At 42.2% G+C, this 16,371-nt stretch overlaps 2 protein-coding genes across 5 annotated transcripts in view; both read left to right on the forward strand.

The window, feature by feature from the left end:
• The first annotated feature begins 5 nt into the window (after positions 1-5).
• On the forward strand, positions 6-4,575 carry LOC144017852 (cAMP-regulated phosphoprotein 19-like). Its single transcript, XM_077519795.1, has 3 exons — positions 6-237; positions 2,497-2,619; positions 3,334-4,575. The coding sequence occupies exons 1-3, from the start codon at positions 181-183 to the stop codon at positions 3,505-3,507; spliced, it is 354 nt and encodes a 117-aa protein (XP_077375921.1). The 5' UTR covers positions 6-180; the 3' UTR covers positions 3,508-4,575.
• Positions 4,576-5,882: 1,307 nt separating this feature from the next.
• Positions 5,883-16,371, forward strand: part of myo5aa (myosin VAa) — a 58,544-nt gene continuing 48,055 nt past the window's right edge. For 3 of the 4 annotated variants that reach the window (XM_077519803.1, XM_077519804.1, XM_077519805.1), the window contains exon 1: positions 5,883-6,135. In XM_077519803.1, the coding sequence (XP_077375929.1) occupies positions 6,109-6,135 (27 nt within the window). In that variant the 5' untranslated portion in view covers positions 5,883-6,108. The remainder of the gene's footprint in view (positions 6,136-16,371) is intronic. The other variant, XM_077519806.1, reaches the window with a different exon arrangement.

Here is a 16,371-nt window from a genome sequence, read left to right on the forward strand (position 1 = left end):
GCTGCGGGAGCGCGCGCGTTCCTCTTGAGCGTCATCCGTCAGGCAGTACTGCCAGAGAGAGAGAGAGAGAGAGAGAGCAGCGGGATCCCGGCGGGTGGCGGTCGCTCATACAGTCAAGGAGGACCACTCGGCAAGACCTTTGAGCGGCCTCTTCCTTGAAGGCAACGCTAGCATCGACCAATGTCGGACGGAAACGAAGACGTCCCTGCGTCCGAGGAGACGCTAGTGGAGGAGCAGGTATCTAAAGTGGCCGTTTATGACGACTCATTAGTGTAGGAGGGAAATAGGCGGGAGCGCGGTTGATTTTGTTACGAATGCTAGCCTCACGCTAACGGTAGCCAGTTTATTATTAACATGCCGTCATAGTCCATTTTTAGTATTAATTTCTTACGTTGTATAATGTATTGATGTCTTCGGACTCGTTGTCCTGGAGAGACGAATACATGTTCGGTGTGATTTGTGGAGGACTATTGCGAGCTAATGCTAGCAAGCAACCAGCTGTCATGACATTCTGAAAAGAAAACCCCGTTAGCTTCCGAGCTAACATGGTCCCGCCCGTGCAGACAGCCCATGGCCTAAAATCACACTTCCTTTCACTCAAACCTTCGTTAGCAATAGCATGTACACCTGTACACCTGTCTTTCAAACGAACCGGCACCGACACTAACCTACACCAGAGTGGCGTGTGACAGCACTTTTGATGCTCGGTAGCCTCCCGCATGCTAACTCGACTGGGTTTGACGAGTGCTAAGAGGCATATTGACGAGCAGACGGCTCTTGCTCTCATGTTGGTCTTTTGCTGTCACCATTCAAATGTGATGCATTCATTCACATTTTTCCTGGGAGTAAGGTACCAAGACCGCGCAAATTCGCGAATAATAAGTCGAACATCCCCATAAAAACATTTGTACTTGCCCATGTGAACTCATTGGCTCCCAAAAAGTGTCCCAAAGACGTATTTAGACGTTTCTTTGTTTTTTGTTTTGTTTTTTTAATGCTAGTGTACAGAAGGCTTTGATGCAGCCTCTTGACTGCAGAGAACGGTTGAAGCAATGGTAGTCATCGTTACAAAAACGGCCATCAGGTGGCAGCAGAGTATAAGAGATCAACCAGGGCCATATAAGCTCTTTTTGCCAGTGTTTTCACCAGGAATGTGAATCATGATGAAACTTAGCTATATTCTAATGCTAATTTCAGCAAAATGGAAACATAGAAATACATATTTTTTTCGTGATGAAAGAAGAGACTCTAATCTTTCTTTTGTTTGGTTCCATGTTTTTATAGCAATAGAACACAATAGTCTGTGGGCCTTGCAAAATCAGTCCAAATCCAGTAAAACAGCCGAGAGCGAACGGGGTTGCTTCAGTCAAAATGGCTGCTGGGAGTCAATGAGTTAATATTTTGAATCAGGACTGTCCACCCACGGTCCTTGAGGGGCCCTTATTATGCATGCTTTAGGTGTTTCCCTCCTCCAGCATACCTGATTAAAATGATTTGCTCATCAGCAAGCTCTACATTTGAATCATGTGTGGAGGGTCTTCTCTGGTGTTTTATACTTTATTATTAGGGGTGTAAAAAAAAAAAAAAATCGATTCGGCGATATATCGCGATACTACATCGCGCGATTCTCGAATCGATTCAATAATCGGCAGAATCGATTTTTTTTTTTTTTTTTTTTTTTTTTTTTTTTTTTTTTTTTTTTTAGGATTCACACCTTGAGCATGGAAGAATGTTATATGAACGGCACATTAAGCCTTAATATTTTTATTTTAATGCTGTTCAAACATGAAACAGATTACAACCTCTATAAGACTGAAATTTCAGATAAATAAATAATACATTTTCATATAAATCTTACACTCTACAAGCTTACTGATTAGTATTTTCTAAATATGAATGAAAAAAAAATCGCAACAATCGACTTATAAATTCGTATCGGGATTAATCGGTATCGAATCGTGACCATTCGTATCGGGATTAATCGGTATCGAATCGAATCGTGACCTGTGAATCGTGATACGAATCGAATCGTCAGGTACTAGGCAATTCACACCCCTATTTATTATGGTCCGTAATTTTGTTTTGGTTGTCATTGTACAGGGTTTCCCCCAGGAAACTTGATAAGTCTGGTGGTCAGTGACGGACTGGAAACAAAATTCTGGCCGGGAAAAGATTTGTCAATGCAAATGGTGTGAATCATATCCGACATGCCCCGAATTGTGGTGGAGGCTGGTTTGGGGGGTTGCGAATAATGTATTTGGGGGTGGCCTGGGGTGAACGATGGACATGTGCCAAATCATGACCATTGATGGGGAAATTGATTGCCGTGATGTGCGAGAGTCCCTTGTAGTGATAATCTCATCTTTTAAGTAGGACTGCTGATAGTGACTCCTAAGCTACCATGTTTGCTTGACTGGCAACTTGGCAAGTGAGGAGTTGTTTTCAGTTATGATCCTTCAGTTGGGTCGATTTTTATTTTTTTGTGTTGTCTTTCAGGAGGTACAGGACAAAATGATCAATCCAGAGAAAGCGGAGGAGGCCAAGCTGAAGGCCAGATACCCAAACTTGGGGAATAAACCCGGGGGCTCTGATCTGCTTCGGAAACGCCTTCAGAAAGGGGTATTTTTTTTATTTTTTTTTATTTTTATTTTTTTATTTTATTTTATTTTTTTTTTTTTTTTCAAATTTTGTTACTTCAACTTGTTAAAATGTTTCATATTATTTTTGGGTGGGTCTCTCAGATGTTTGATTGTTCCTCTTGCCAGTACTTGTGTTTTTTTTTTTTTTCCCCTGAAAGCCTGACAGCATAGTTCACGTTCTCCAGAATGGAAATAAAATATGCTGATTTGTATCTAGGAATTATGACACTTTATACTTGTAATATGACTTGAATCTTGAATTTACCTTTTTCTGGAGATTTTTTTTCTTAACTACATATAACTTCTTTTTATCAAATAAGTTTGAATTTTTTTTTTTTTCTTTTCCATCCTTTATTTGTCCAGCAATTATACCTTTGAGATTCAAGATCTTTTTTTCCATGGAGTCTTGGCCAGATGACACACTTTATTCTAGTAATGACTTGCTTTCGAACATGCACATTTTTTAAAAATTAAAATTAAGACTTGGACAAATATACGACGACCTAAAGTGTATAGCTTTCTTTTCTTGAAAATATACTCTATCTGAAAACGTTGACTTTTTCTCATAAGATTATCATTTGAATCTTTTTTTTTTCTTCGCTTTTTATTTTATTTTATTGTGACTTTAACACAGTTAAATCCAAAGGCTTGAATTGCTGCTTTTGCTGACTCTTGTGTCCCTCCTGTTTTCCAGCAAAAGTACTTTGATTCAGGCGACTACAACATGGCCAAAGCCAAGATAAAGAACAAGCAGCTGCCGACAGCGGCGGCACCCGAGAAGACAGAGATCACAGGGGACCACATCCCCACGCCCCAGGACCTGCCCCAGAGGAAAGCCTCCCTGGTGGCCAGTAAACTGGCAGGCTGATGGCGCCCTGCTGCACCCCCCTCTACTCAAGAGCTTGTAATATTACCTCTCCCTCCCCCTCAAACCAGACCACCTGTTTAGCCACTCAGCAGGAAAATGCCTTGCTACCTTTCAAATTCATTCTCTTTACCTTCTTCAGACTCCACTGGCTGCTTACCTAGATTGTGTATCCCACCCTCGTTGCATCTCTCTTCCTTACCATGTATATTTCCATTTGTCTCTTATTCTTGACATGTAAGATACACTGAAAGACGTCAACGAGAGCAAAATGCTCCAAGGCGTGGAAGTATGTTTGTGTATATAATGAATTTCATTTTGTTAAGCACGGGGGCAGACATCAGCCTTTTAGCATTTTACGTCCAATTTGTATTCTCGTTCACTGTTTCTCCCTTAATGTAGGGTTTAGCCCCCACTCGGAAATGTAGTTCCTCTCCAGATTCCAATCATTGTCTGCTCAATGAAGACATCAGAACTGCTTTGTCACATGCACCCAACAGGAAAAATAGTCTTTGGAAAGAAAAAGATGATACCAACATGTGACCTCCATGTTGAAGAGAAGCACATCGCTCTCATGAATCACAACTACATTCAGCCCAATAGTGAGTTTTAGATTTAATCATTTGCTTATATTTCAAAAATCTGAATTTTCACAATTGTTAGGGTCCCCAAAAATTGGTAGAGAGAGTAGTAAAATGATTACAAGAAGGTCTAATAATCCACAGGCAAAAATCATGGCTAACGATGCTAGATACTGTATTCAAGATACAGGAGCAAGAATGTTGCCTTGAGCGTGATGATTAAGAGATGCATTTTGCAACATAGTCCCTTTTAGCTCAGAGATTCTCCTTCCCACTTGTCTGAATGTAGGAAGAAGGTAGCTTTGCGCTAATGACGCACTCTTCTTCCACAGTTATCGCTTCAACAGGTTCCTTGTCGAAGTTTACCCTCAAATTGTGCTAAACACCAGCTAGCATCTGATTTGTCTGAGCTGTGCATGTATATGGCCTCCCTCCTGTTAATTTGTGCCATTTTGTTATGTAAATAAAATAGTTTTGCACAAATGTTCAATGGCTGCATTGTTCTCTCACACGCCTTACTCGCGTTGCTCAATTTTTGCTCCTTTGTTAGGTCATAAAATACCAGAAGTTAACATTATAAAGAAGCCTGTTATTTTTGATTATAGGAGTCCGCCAGGGTCAGTTCTGGAGCTGCTCATGTCCTGTAACCCGTTCGTCAAACTCACAATATTCTACTGCATATAAATGTTGCTGTGAAGTAAAACAAGTTTTAGTTTCCAGTGGTTGGTGCAATAGGACTTCTGTTTACGCATTCTAAAATGTATATTATATCTATTGAGAAATGTCACTTTTGCATGTAATTTGATTCATGCATGCAGGATCAGAATCAAACTAGTTTCAATAAGAGCTCTGCTCAGACAAACTTTGCTTCAATTTTGAACATTTTTGTAGGTTATTTCACTTTGGTTTAATCCCTTGTGTGTGTGTATTTTTCTCAATGCATATTTTTAATAGTATCCTGCAAAGAAGAAAAAAATGATTTCACTGCACTTGGTTGTGAAATTGTTCATTATGAATGTCGGTATTATACTGCCATCTGGTTGCCAAGGCGCGCACATATGGCATCGAACGTTAATATTGAGGCAAGTAAATCAAATCATGGTGTACAAACGTAATATTTTACTACTATTGTATATAATGGATTGTCAATACAATATACGAAATTTGCTTGGCATTTAAAACAGCAGCACCGTCATACACGTAATTCGCTGGACAAAATACAAACGGCACTATCTGTGCTGCACATAAAATATATTATTTGGTCCTTTTTTTATTTATTTATTTTTTATTTTTTACAAATAAAATCAATGTGTTCTTTCAATGATAATGCTGAGCCAATCATGGCCACCAGATATGTGACTGTCTACCTTTTTTTTTTTTTTTTTTTTTTTTAATTATTAAATATAAGCATCATGACAGTGAGAGCTACAAATGTGGGTTTAGGACTGAAAACCATTTTAATTTTTTTTTTTTTTTTTTTTTTTTTTTGCGCTTATTTCCGGAGTGTTGTTTTTACTTGTCCACGCCCTGTTGATTGATGTTATACAATAATACAAGAATACTGTACAGTGCATTTTTGTGCGGGGTGCTGCAACAGATCAATTGTGTTTCCTTTTATATCAATTGGAAGAGATGATTTGAGACACGAGTGTTTTGAGTGAGCAAGGTGGTCACGGAACCAACGCACCACTGTAGTTGCCCTTTTTCTGCTTTGTAGTTCAGCCCGCCACCACGCAGTGTCGCTGTTTCCCCATTGGACAATCTCCTCCTTTGCTTTTTTTGGGGGGGTGAGCTGATTCATTTCATCCATCATACCCAGAATGCAAAGTGAGATAGCCGACCCTGAGTAGCTTTACTCCGGCTTTCTGTTCAGCTTGATCGTAACCAGGAGGGACGCATACCCCGTTTGACACACACCAAACGGCGACTTCGTCCGCCTGATGAGAACACACGACGAGTCTCATGCAGCACGGACAGACAGCCGACTTGTAGCCCTGATTGGCGTGAGCTCGTAGCGGCTGTCATGGCAGCGTCGGAGCTGTACACAAAGGTAAGACAAGCGAAAGCTAGACGGACCGAATTTACGCTGTATGCCGACTCTCCCCAAAACGTGTGCCCTTTGCGGCTAGATTGAATGAAAACGTCACCTTAAGGCGCAACCGCGGCGTTTATGTACGTGCTGATATCGATCGGTTGCTAGGCGAAGGTGCATTCAAGGCATTGCTAATGCAAAGTTAGCAAAACCTTACTTTTATTTACATTTTTTAAATCTCATTTAAGACGCGAATCCAGATTGAATCACGTCCCCACAATGGGTGTCACCTTGATTGTTTACAGCGAATATGTCATTTAGCCTGCCTTGAAGTGGCGTCATGGGCTGGGTGATGCAAAGGCGGTGCCTGCTGCCACCGACTCGCAGGTTGTTGTTGTTTTTTTCACCTTAATGCATATTAAGTACCTACAATTAAAGTGTTTACTTCATCATTGTTGACGTCATCTCGTATAATGGGAATGTGGTGGTGAGGTTTTCTAAGCAGTGTGCGCTGTGCGGGTACCGATCGAGATGATGCTCGAGGCGATCCAACCGAACACTTGAGCACGCTTCTTGCTGTTGTGGTTGGGGGGCGAGAATAAGGCCTTGACACATTTGAGCAGCTAGAATGTCTTTTCTTGTTTTGTTTTTATGTGACGAATAGCAGACCACTTGATGGCGATATTATGTCAATTTCTATCCCCCCCTCCATTTTTTTCTAAATATTTAGTTTTCCAATATTTTTTTTTCATTCTTGACTCCATTGTGCATTTTCATCAAATATTTTTTTAATGTTTGTATATTTTCATCCAGTATTTTTGCTTCAGTGCAGCACGGTGGTCCAGTGGTTAGCACGTCGGTCGAGTGGTTAGCACGTCCGCCCCCAGTTCTGAGGACTCCGGTTCGAGTCCAGGCTCCGGCCTTCCTGGGTGGAGTTTGCATGTTTTCACCGTGTACGCGTGGGACTTCTCCGGGTACTCCAGTCTCCTCCCACATTCCAAGAACATGCATTACAGGTTAATTGGGCGCGCCGAATTGTCCCTCGGTGTGCTCGTGAGTGTGGATGGTTGTTCGTTTCTGTGTGCCCTGCGATTGGCTGGCAACCGGTCCAGGGTGTACCCCGCCTACTGCCCAAAGCCAGCTGAGATAGGCTCCAGCACCCCCCGCGACCCTTGTGAGGAATAAGCGGTCAAGAAAATGGATGGATGGATGGATAATTTATTTTTTCCAATTTACTTTTTTTTAAATATTTTATTTTTTTTCCCATTAGATTTTTTTGTAATGTTTTTGTTTTTTCTTAATATTTGTTTATTTTCAATCTATTATTTTTTTACACTTAATATTTGGGTATACATTTCATCCAATATATTGGTACAGTTTTGTCCAATATTTTTTTTTCTCAATTTTTGTATATTCTGTGTACGTTTTGTATAATTTTCCCCAAGTTCTTTTTACATAATACGTATTTGTTTTGTGCCCCCAGCCAAATAGTTAACGTTACAATTCTGTGTACTGTGTTCCATTTGTTTGTTTGTTTTTTCTCCCATATTTTCCTGATATTTTTTCTTAATATTGTCTTGATTTTGAAGGTGCTGTTTTTACTCATGTTTAATATGTGTAATTTATTACTATTGTTTTTCCGTTTTTGTCCTTATAGATTTTTTTAAATTTTCCAATATTGTAATTTTCTTCTTCACATTGCCCCCAAAAGTATTTTGAAGTTTCCCAACATGTTAATATTTGTTGGATTTATTTTTAAATTTTTTTTTTTTTTTTTTTTTTTTTTTTTAGTATGGTTGTCTTCTTTTCATATTCTTAAGTAGTTTGTCATGATATTCTACACTTGGTATATTTTTTCATCTAATGTATTTTTTGTTGAATTTTTTTTTGTTCTATTTTGCATTCTAAAAATGTGAGATATGTTAATGAATTTGCATGTGTGTGCGTGCGTGTAGCTGAATGCCCCATCCCCCAGCTTTGACATCTGTCGTCATTGGTTGTGGGAGAGAAGCAGCGTTTTGTCTTTCAGCAATTTGCGTTTCAAAACGGCACTGCAGTTTATCACAGACTCTCTGAGGTCTGAGTTATCTCATATAAAGGACATACGATAAGGTTTTGTCAGCGGTATGGACTGTTGTATGTGCGCAGCAGTTTGGATACCGGCGAGATGCTGCGATCAAGCGTCACATCCGGACACTTGAGCATCCTTGTTGTGTTAGCACCCTTGCTGCAGCTTGTTTTTGGCGAGAACTAAGTAGAGAGAGAGAGAGAGAGAGAGAGCGAGAAGGGACCTGGCACATTATGGAGGAGGCATGTTACAGTCAAGCCATGCAAGCTCACTAGTTTGTGTGTATGTGCAAGACTGCATGTCTATGTGTTTGGCTTAGTCACCCATCCCCCTGCTTTGACTGCTGTCGTCATGTTTTGTTGCAGAAAACCATACTCGCCATTGGCCAAGGAGTATATGGGGCGGGATGAGAGGGATTGCTCACTTGCACGAGACGAGCTTGAAAATAGGCGGTTTTCAGCAACACAAGAATCATTGTGTGTAAAGTGTGATGTACGGATTCTTGATCCCTGATGCATTTTGAAGAAATGACACATACATAATGTTAAGACACATGGGGACGTATTCTTATTTTTTTTTTTTCCTAAATGAGTTATTTTTGTGCCCTGTGGCTGGCAACCAGTCCAGGGTGTCCCCCGCCTACTGCCCAAAGCCAGCTGAGATAGGCTCCAGCACACCCGCGACCCTTGTGAGGAATTAGCGGTCAAGAGAATGGATGGATGTAGTTATTTTTGTCTAATATTTATGTACTTTACATATATTTTTGGATTTTGTCCCCCAAATTTTGGTATTTTATTCTAATAGTGATATTTTTTGAGACTTTTTTTTTTTTTTTTTTTTTTAATAATAAATGTGTATGTTTCTTCTAAAATTGTGGATGTTTGTTTGATATTTGTGTACTTTTTGTGTATTTTCTTTCCTTAAACTTTTTCATACTATTTTGGATTGTGTTACCAACTTAACACTACACTACACTATACCATGATTTGTTTTTGGGGGGTTTTTGTATTTTGATTGGACATCGGTTTGAACAGCTGGAAAAAAGTTAGCCGTAAGGAGCATCTTTAATAATAAAGGGAAGGGTCCTAGGACATAACCCTGGAGGTGCCCCACCCCTAATATGAATAGACCAACTCCTGTGGCTTTCACTGTTTTTTTGTTTGGGTTTTTTTGTGTTTTTTTTGTCATTGTCAGTTGACTACTGTTCTTGCTACGATTTACTATTTAGCGATACTTACTAATGAATGCAGACTAAAAATTTTGTATAAGAATGTAGCACTTTTCTCCCCTGCTCACAAAAATTAACCTCAGCGGCTTGTTGGATGTTTTTAAGAGCAGCTAAATGGCTGCATTAGCGGGGCTGCTAACACAGCGTTCAGTGTTTGTGGGGCTTTTCAATCCCCGTGTGTCTCTGATGTCAAACACCGCTCTGTCGTTGACTTTTACCAACACGGGGCGGAATACACTCTGCTCATTGTGGGGGTGTGTGTGTGCGTGTGAGTCTGACTTATAGAGAGGCTTATTGAGTGTGTTGGATGTGTGGTTAGCATGCACACACTGCACCGGTCTGCTCCAATTTATGTGCAAGTGTGTTTGATGTGACACCGAGAAGAACACCAGAAGCCAGCCGACGCTTCATTAGGCACACCTGCCCATCCAAGAACTTAGTGATGTATGAAAATGCTGTAATACAATTTCAAAATAACCTTTATTAGTACCACGATGGGGACATTTGCATTGTTTCAGAAATAGTAATGATACAAGATAAAAAAATAAAATAAAAAGGCATAGGAAAAAACATCAACCATCTAATCTTGTGATCCAATCACTGATCCGATCCAATGATTAATTAATATCATGATGTAAAACAGCAGTCAAAACCTAGAATCTCAACAAGAAGAGCAATAATTGTGTTACTAAAAAAAAATCTGGGGGGAAAACAACAAGTATTGAAAACATGTGGAAAGAAAATCCCCAAAAATATATATGAAGAATACACATTACAGAATTATGGACAAAACGTTAGCCTTGTGGCTTAATTGCCTAAGACAATAAACGAAAAAATCTGAAAATGAGAAAACCCCAAACAAACAAAAAGAGTCCAGTTCCCTTGACTCAACATTTACAAATTACCATGACCAGGATAACTGAGAATATACATAAGGAAAATCAACATTTTTTGTTGTTGGAATTTTTAATAGATTGATACTTGGGGCTCAAAATTGCCTCTGAAATTTAAGACAGTGCAAGTAATTTTTTCATTAGAAAAAGAAAAATACTTATATGTTTGCACACCCCCCACCAAACATAACAAAACTAAAATGGTGAAAAAAATATCAGGCCTGCTCTGCCCTCATTTCATAGCAACGTGATGTGTCTGATGTCGTGGTTGATTGAATCATGTCCTATTCTTTCTCTACTATGGTTCACCTCTTAAGTAATCAATGATAATTAAAATTTGAAATAGTAATACTGATCATCTAAAATGTTTTCAGACTTTATCGGTACAACATCTCATCCTTTCGAGAGCTGCATAAAAATTAAATGAGTTCCTTTTTTTTCCCAACAATAATCAACAATTGTGCACGATCAACAATTTGTGCAAATAATGTGCGTCTTTCTAGGACACTGTCAAAATAACATTAAAACAAGAAGTGAAAGCGTTAGAAGGTTGTGAAATGTGAAGAGAAGCAGAGGGAGGATAATCTCAGTGAATGAAGAAATGCAGCGCTGCATTCAGATGACTCACAGCTGGAAACTCAGCACACCACCTTTTTTTGATGTCATTAAAATCTACAAATATGAGCAAATTTCAAAAAATATATATTAGTGGTAATAGTGGAAAATATTTGGATAAAGATATGAGTCAAATGCAAATATTGGAATTGTTAGGTGATGGTAGATTCCCACCTGTAGTTGACTGTTGTAGAAAGAATATCTGTTAGGATGTTTTGGAGAAAGGACAAACTGCTTGACAAGAAGCAAATCTATAGTTGTTCCAGTGCCACAGGAAATCAAAGGGACCTTTGAAGAAGTTTGAGGGATGAGTCACGATGAGTCATGTTTTCCACGGTAATGAACACCGATTTCATTTTTAAATAAAATCGCAGTCACTCAGTCAATTTCGCTTTTTTTTTTTTTTTTTTTTTTTTTTTTTTTTTTTTTTTTTTTTTTTTTTTTTTTTTTTTTTTTTTTTGAAGAGCTCAGAATTGTTCATTCGGTAGTCTTACCGATTCAACGTCTTGTCATCATTGCTCTTTTCCTTTTTTTTTTTTTTTTTTTTTTTTTTTTTTTTTTTTTTTTTTTTTTTTGTGTGTGTGTATGTGTGCGTGCGTTTGCGTGCGTGCGTTTGCGTGCGTGCGTGCGTTTGCGTGTGTGCGTTTGCGTGCGTTTGCGTGCGTGCGTGCAAATACGTATAAATTTATACTCATTCATTCACCTAAAACCTTATAAATATCCCATTACCCTTCGCCTTAACCAGGTACTTCAGAATCTTGCCAGAGTCGTGAGATTTAAATGGTCAGGAGACCAGAGAAAAGGTCAGAAAAAAAAGAAATAAAGAGAAAAGAAAGGTAAATCAAAGTGACATCCAGCACCGACCAAACACTTCCTGCCTTCCCCATGATTACAAAATCAAAGTCTTACGCCAACCCCGGAAGCCTCTAAATTCCAGCAAATTTAGCGAGATCTCAAGAGCCCAGAGGAAAAACTAAAGAGAGGAAGGAGGGAAGGATCGATAAGGCAGAGTGAGATCAATAGAAGCCAGTACATCCAATCCATCAAAGTGAAGTCCAGCACCAACAAGACCCCTCCTGCGTGGTTACAAAACCGGAGTCTTATGCCAACCCCAGAAACCTCATACTTCTAATAAATTAAGATCTCAAGTGACCAGAGGAAAAACTAAAGAGAGGAAGGAGGGAAGGATAGATAAAGAAAAGTGAGAACCACAGACACCAGCACCAACTGATTCAAGGGGCTGTGGGAGGGAGAGGGTACTTCTGTTGAGTTTCAGTAGATGCTGGTGCGACGGATCTGGCATGCATAAGGACCACCACCAAAGAGAGAAGCCGTCAACCGCGGTCCAGCAAAGCGAGCACCCCCCCCCCCCCCCCCCCACCCCCCCCGGAATCCCCAGGCCGCGGCAGCACCAAGGCCACCCCCAAGCCACCCGAGCGGACACCGGTCAGCGAGCCGACCCAGATACCCGGAACACCCCCGCCCCAGCCCCGGCCCACACCCCCGAGCCCAAGGCCGCAGAACGAGGCCCAGCGGGCCCCCACAGCGCCCCACCGGTCCCCAGCCCCCATCCCCCCACGACCCCCCCGCACCCCACCCAAACCCGCCATCCACCACGACCCAGGCCCCACCACCCCCGACCCCCAAACCCCCGAACACACCCCGACCCCCAGCACCCAACCCCCCACCCACCCATACCTCCACCCCCCCCCCCAAACAAGCCGCCCCCCCCCCGACGGCCGCCACCCCCCCCCCCCGCGAACCCGGCCCCCCGCGAGAACCCCCCACCCCCCCCCGGAAACCGGCACCGGGCAGCAGCGCAGAGAGGGAAGATGTGCCCACCCCACCTCCAGCCGCGCGAGATTTGCACCGCGGCGGGAGGGGGGAAGCAGAGGAGGAAGCACCAGGGGAGAAGGCGGGACACCAGAACACCGAGCCCGGTGGGGAGAGGCCCCGGTCGTCACGCCAGAGTACAAGTGACACCTAACCCTGTTACTGAGTCCGCCAGCTCGCCGACTGGCGAGCTCTACCCTTACACCGTGAATGTGGCCCCACCCAGTGTATATACAAGTGTGTGCGTGTGGTGCATTAAAATTGGGAGCAGGTGAGTCGGAGCAGAGGGAAAAAATTTCCCCTACTCCGACACACCCGTATCCCCCCCCAAAAAATGAATATGTATATGTGTGGTGCATTAAAAAAGGGAATGGAGGGACAAAGTGGTGGGGCAGGGACACAAATGGGGGGGACCACAGCGCTGCCAGGCACTGCAGTCCATCCCCTCTGATGGCTCCCCGCCCCAACTCACCCCTCCCCTTGGACGTGAGGTGCATTAAAATTGGAGGGGAGTTGAAGGGTGAAGACGGTGTTTCCACCCTTCCCCACCCCACCAAGAAATGTGTTGTGTGCCCTATGTGTATATTTACAAAGTGTATAGTGCAAGCTAGTGAAGTGAGTAAGAGGAGCGACCAGCGGGGCCTCACCCAACCCGGCGGGTGTAGGTGGCACGCCCGCCCCCCAGCACCCCCACCCCCCGCCGCCCCCCACCTCATCCACCCGGCACCACAATGGGCGGACAGCCAGCGCAGCAGGGCTACCGGACAGCCCACCAGCCACCGGGGCCCGCCCGGGGCACCAGGAGTTATACCGGAGCGGGGCAGGCCCCAAACCCTCGCCCGGCCCCCGGAGCCCGACGCCCGGGCCGGGGAGGGAGCCCCAGGCCCAGGGAGAGGGAGGGGGAGGGGCCGCAGGGCAGACAGGGAAGGGGGGGGGGGGGGCGGGGGAAGCGGGGAGAAGACGACAAGAAGGCGAAAGGGCGGCTGCAGGGCAGGAGGCGGGGGGGGAGAGGAGGAGGGAGGGCGACAAGGGAAAAGGGACCGGGAGGCAGAGGAGGATGGGCGGGAGGAGGCGAGGAGGGAGAGGCGACGGGGGGGAGGAAGGGGGAGGGGAGAGGGAACCACGGGGCACACCGGAGGCCCACCCACCCCGAACCGCGCCGCCGGGCACGGAGCAGCGGACCGCGCCGGGACGGCACCGCCCCGGGCACCAGGGGAAGCACCCCAACACCGCACCCCACAGGGGGCCCAGGGAGCGGCCAAGACGCAACCGCCACCGAGCAGACAACGGGGGGGGGGGGGGGGGGGGGGGCAGAACCACCCCCGCCCGACCACAGGGGACGGCGTCAAGAAAATTGACTAATTAGCATGCAGTAACACCAAGTGTTGATGCTTAGTGCCCACTAGAAATAGATCTTAAGGAGTTATTGAGTATAGTGTCGTATAGTGTGGTATGCTCGAGCCCACTAGCAGCAACTAGGTTCCTGACTATATAAAAATAAAAACAATCAGATACAAAATACCAAATACAGGAGCAGCGAAAACAGAAGTTGTAACGATGTGGTGGCTCTCGTTAACAGGCAGAATCTTGGCAGGATTAAGTTGCCAAATTGAGATTAAAATATTCTATGTACATAGACCATATTTGTTTAAATCTTGATACTTGATTTTTATTTAAGGCAGAGATTTTTTCCATTGAGATATAATTTATTAGTAAGTTTAACCAGTGGTCGATATTTAGAGATTGTTTATTTTTCCAATTGACAAGGATTATTTTTTTAGCAATAGTAAGGGCTATAAATATAGATTGAGATTGTTTACATGGTCGCTCAGTTATTGTTAAGTCACCTAGTAAACACAGTCTTGGAGATAAAGGAAGCCTACAGTTTAATATATCAGCGAGCTTTTCCAAGATTTTAGTCCAGAAATGCAGCACTGGAGTACATGACCATAAAGCATGAAGATAAGTATCGGCAGTGTTTTGTGAGCACTGGAGACAAATGTCGGAGTCAGAGAGTCCCATTTTTTTCATCATATATTGTGTAATATATGTTCTATGAAGTATCTTATATTGGATAAGTTGCAAATTTGTCTGTTTGGTCATTTTAAATACATTTTCACAGATTTGGGTCCAAAAGTCTGGTTCCGGAACTATAGACAAGTCTTTTTCCCATTTTAAAGTCGGTAAATACGTTTTATTTGTGTATAAAAATAACTTATATATTTTTGATATTTTCTTTATTGTTGTTGGAGAAAGCTTTATAATATCTTTAGCTAAGACAGGCAGTTGGAGCGTATCTTGAAGTGTTGGGATTTGTTTCTTAACCATATTTTTAACTTGCAGATAATGTAAGAAATTTCCCTTTTTTATTTCATATTTCTGGACCAAGTTTGTATATGATATAAACTTATTATCTGAGAAAAGATGATGAAGGTGTGTAATTCCTTTCTGCTCCCATAGGCTTAAATGGAACGACTGATTATTAAGTTGAAAGTCGGGGTTATGCCAAATGGGAGAGAGCCCACAGGGCGCCAATTGGGAGTTTGTAATTTCTAATGCCTTCCACCAGGCAGTCAGGGTGGCGGCTATCATTGGGTTTTTAAAACAATTATGTCGTCTTATTGATTTTGTAATAAAGAGTAAATCTGACAGTCTAAGATTATTACAATCCTTCTGCTCCAATTCCAACCAACAGTTAGTATCTCTGTTGGGTTGTGTCCATAGCACAAGATATTGTAGTTGATTAGCTAGATAATAGTACATAAAGTTTGGTGCCTCTAAACCTCCTTTAGATTTACTTTCCTGAAGAGTAGATAGACTAATTTTGGCTTTTTTTTTATTCCAATAGAATTTTATGATAGCAGAGTCCAGCGATTGGAACCAGTTAGACGTAGGTTTAAATGGAATCATTGAAAATAAATAATTAATCTTTGGTAAAACTTTCATTTTTATAGTAGCTATCCGTCCTATTAAAGAGATCGGAAGATTATTCCAGCGTTCCAGGTCACTACGGATACTATCCAATAATGGTGAAAAATTTAAAGAAGTTAATTCAGTTAACTTAGGTGAAATTTTAACACCTAAGTATTTTAAATTACCTGTAGGAAAGGAGTAGTGTGGATCCTGACTTGTAGGATTCCATGAATTTTCTGTAATAGGTAATAATGTTGATTTTGTCCAGTTAATAGAGTAATCTGATAAGTGAGAGAATTTAGTTATTAATTTAAATGCTTCCCCTAGCGAAATAGCAGGTTCTTCTAAATAGAGTAATATATCATCGGCATATAGATTAATTTTATGTTCTATTGTCCCGGAGTGGATTCAATTTCGCTTTTCTGTACAACCTCGTGCCGGCTGACACCTTGAGGGTGTTGCTGTCGGTGTAGTGCAGAAGGTCGAAGCTGCAGCAGTATTTGGATTATAAAGAACAGCTTTATTCTCAAATGGAAGATAATGCTGCAAGATGGTTTTTCAATCCATTTTTTTGATTGCTGATGCATTGCTTGTCAGACAGCCCATTTATTTTGTATAGGTGGGCGTGTTCTAATTATTGTCCTTATTTACTGGAGTCTATTACAGCTGACACTGGGTAAGAGGAAGGTTACACTCTGCACTGA

The sequence above is a fragment of the Festucalex cinctus genome, chromosome 4 (assembly GCF_051991245.1).
Source record: "Festucalex cinctus isolate MCC-2025b chromosome 4, RoL_Fcin_1.0, whole genome shotgun sequence".
NCBI classification, from domain to species: Eukaryota; Metazoa; Chordata; class Actinopteri; order Syngnathiformes; family Syngnathidae; genus Festucalex; species Festucalex cinctus.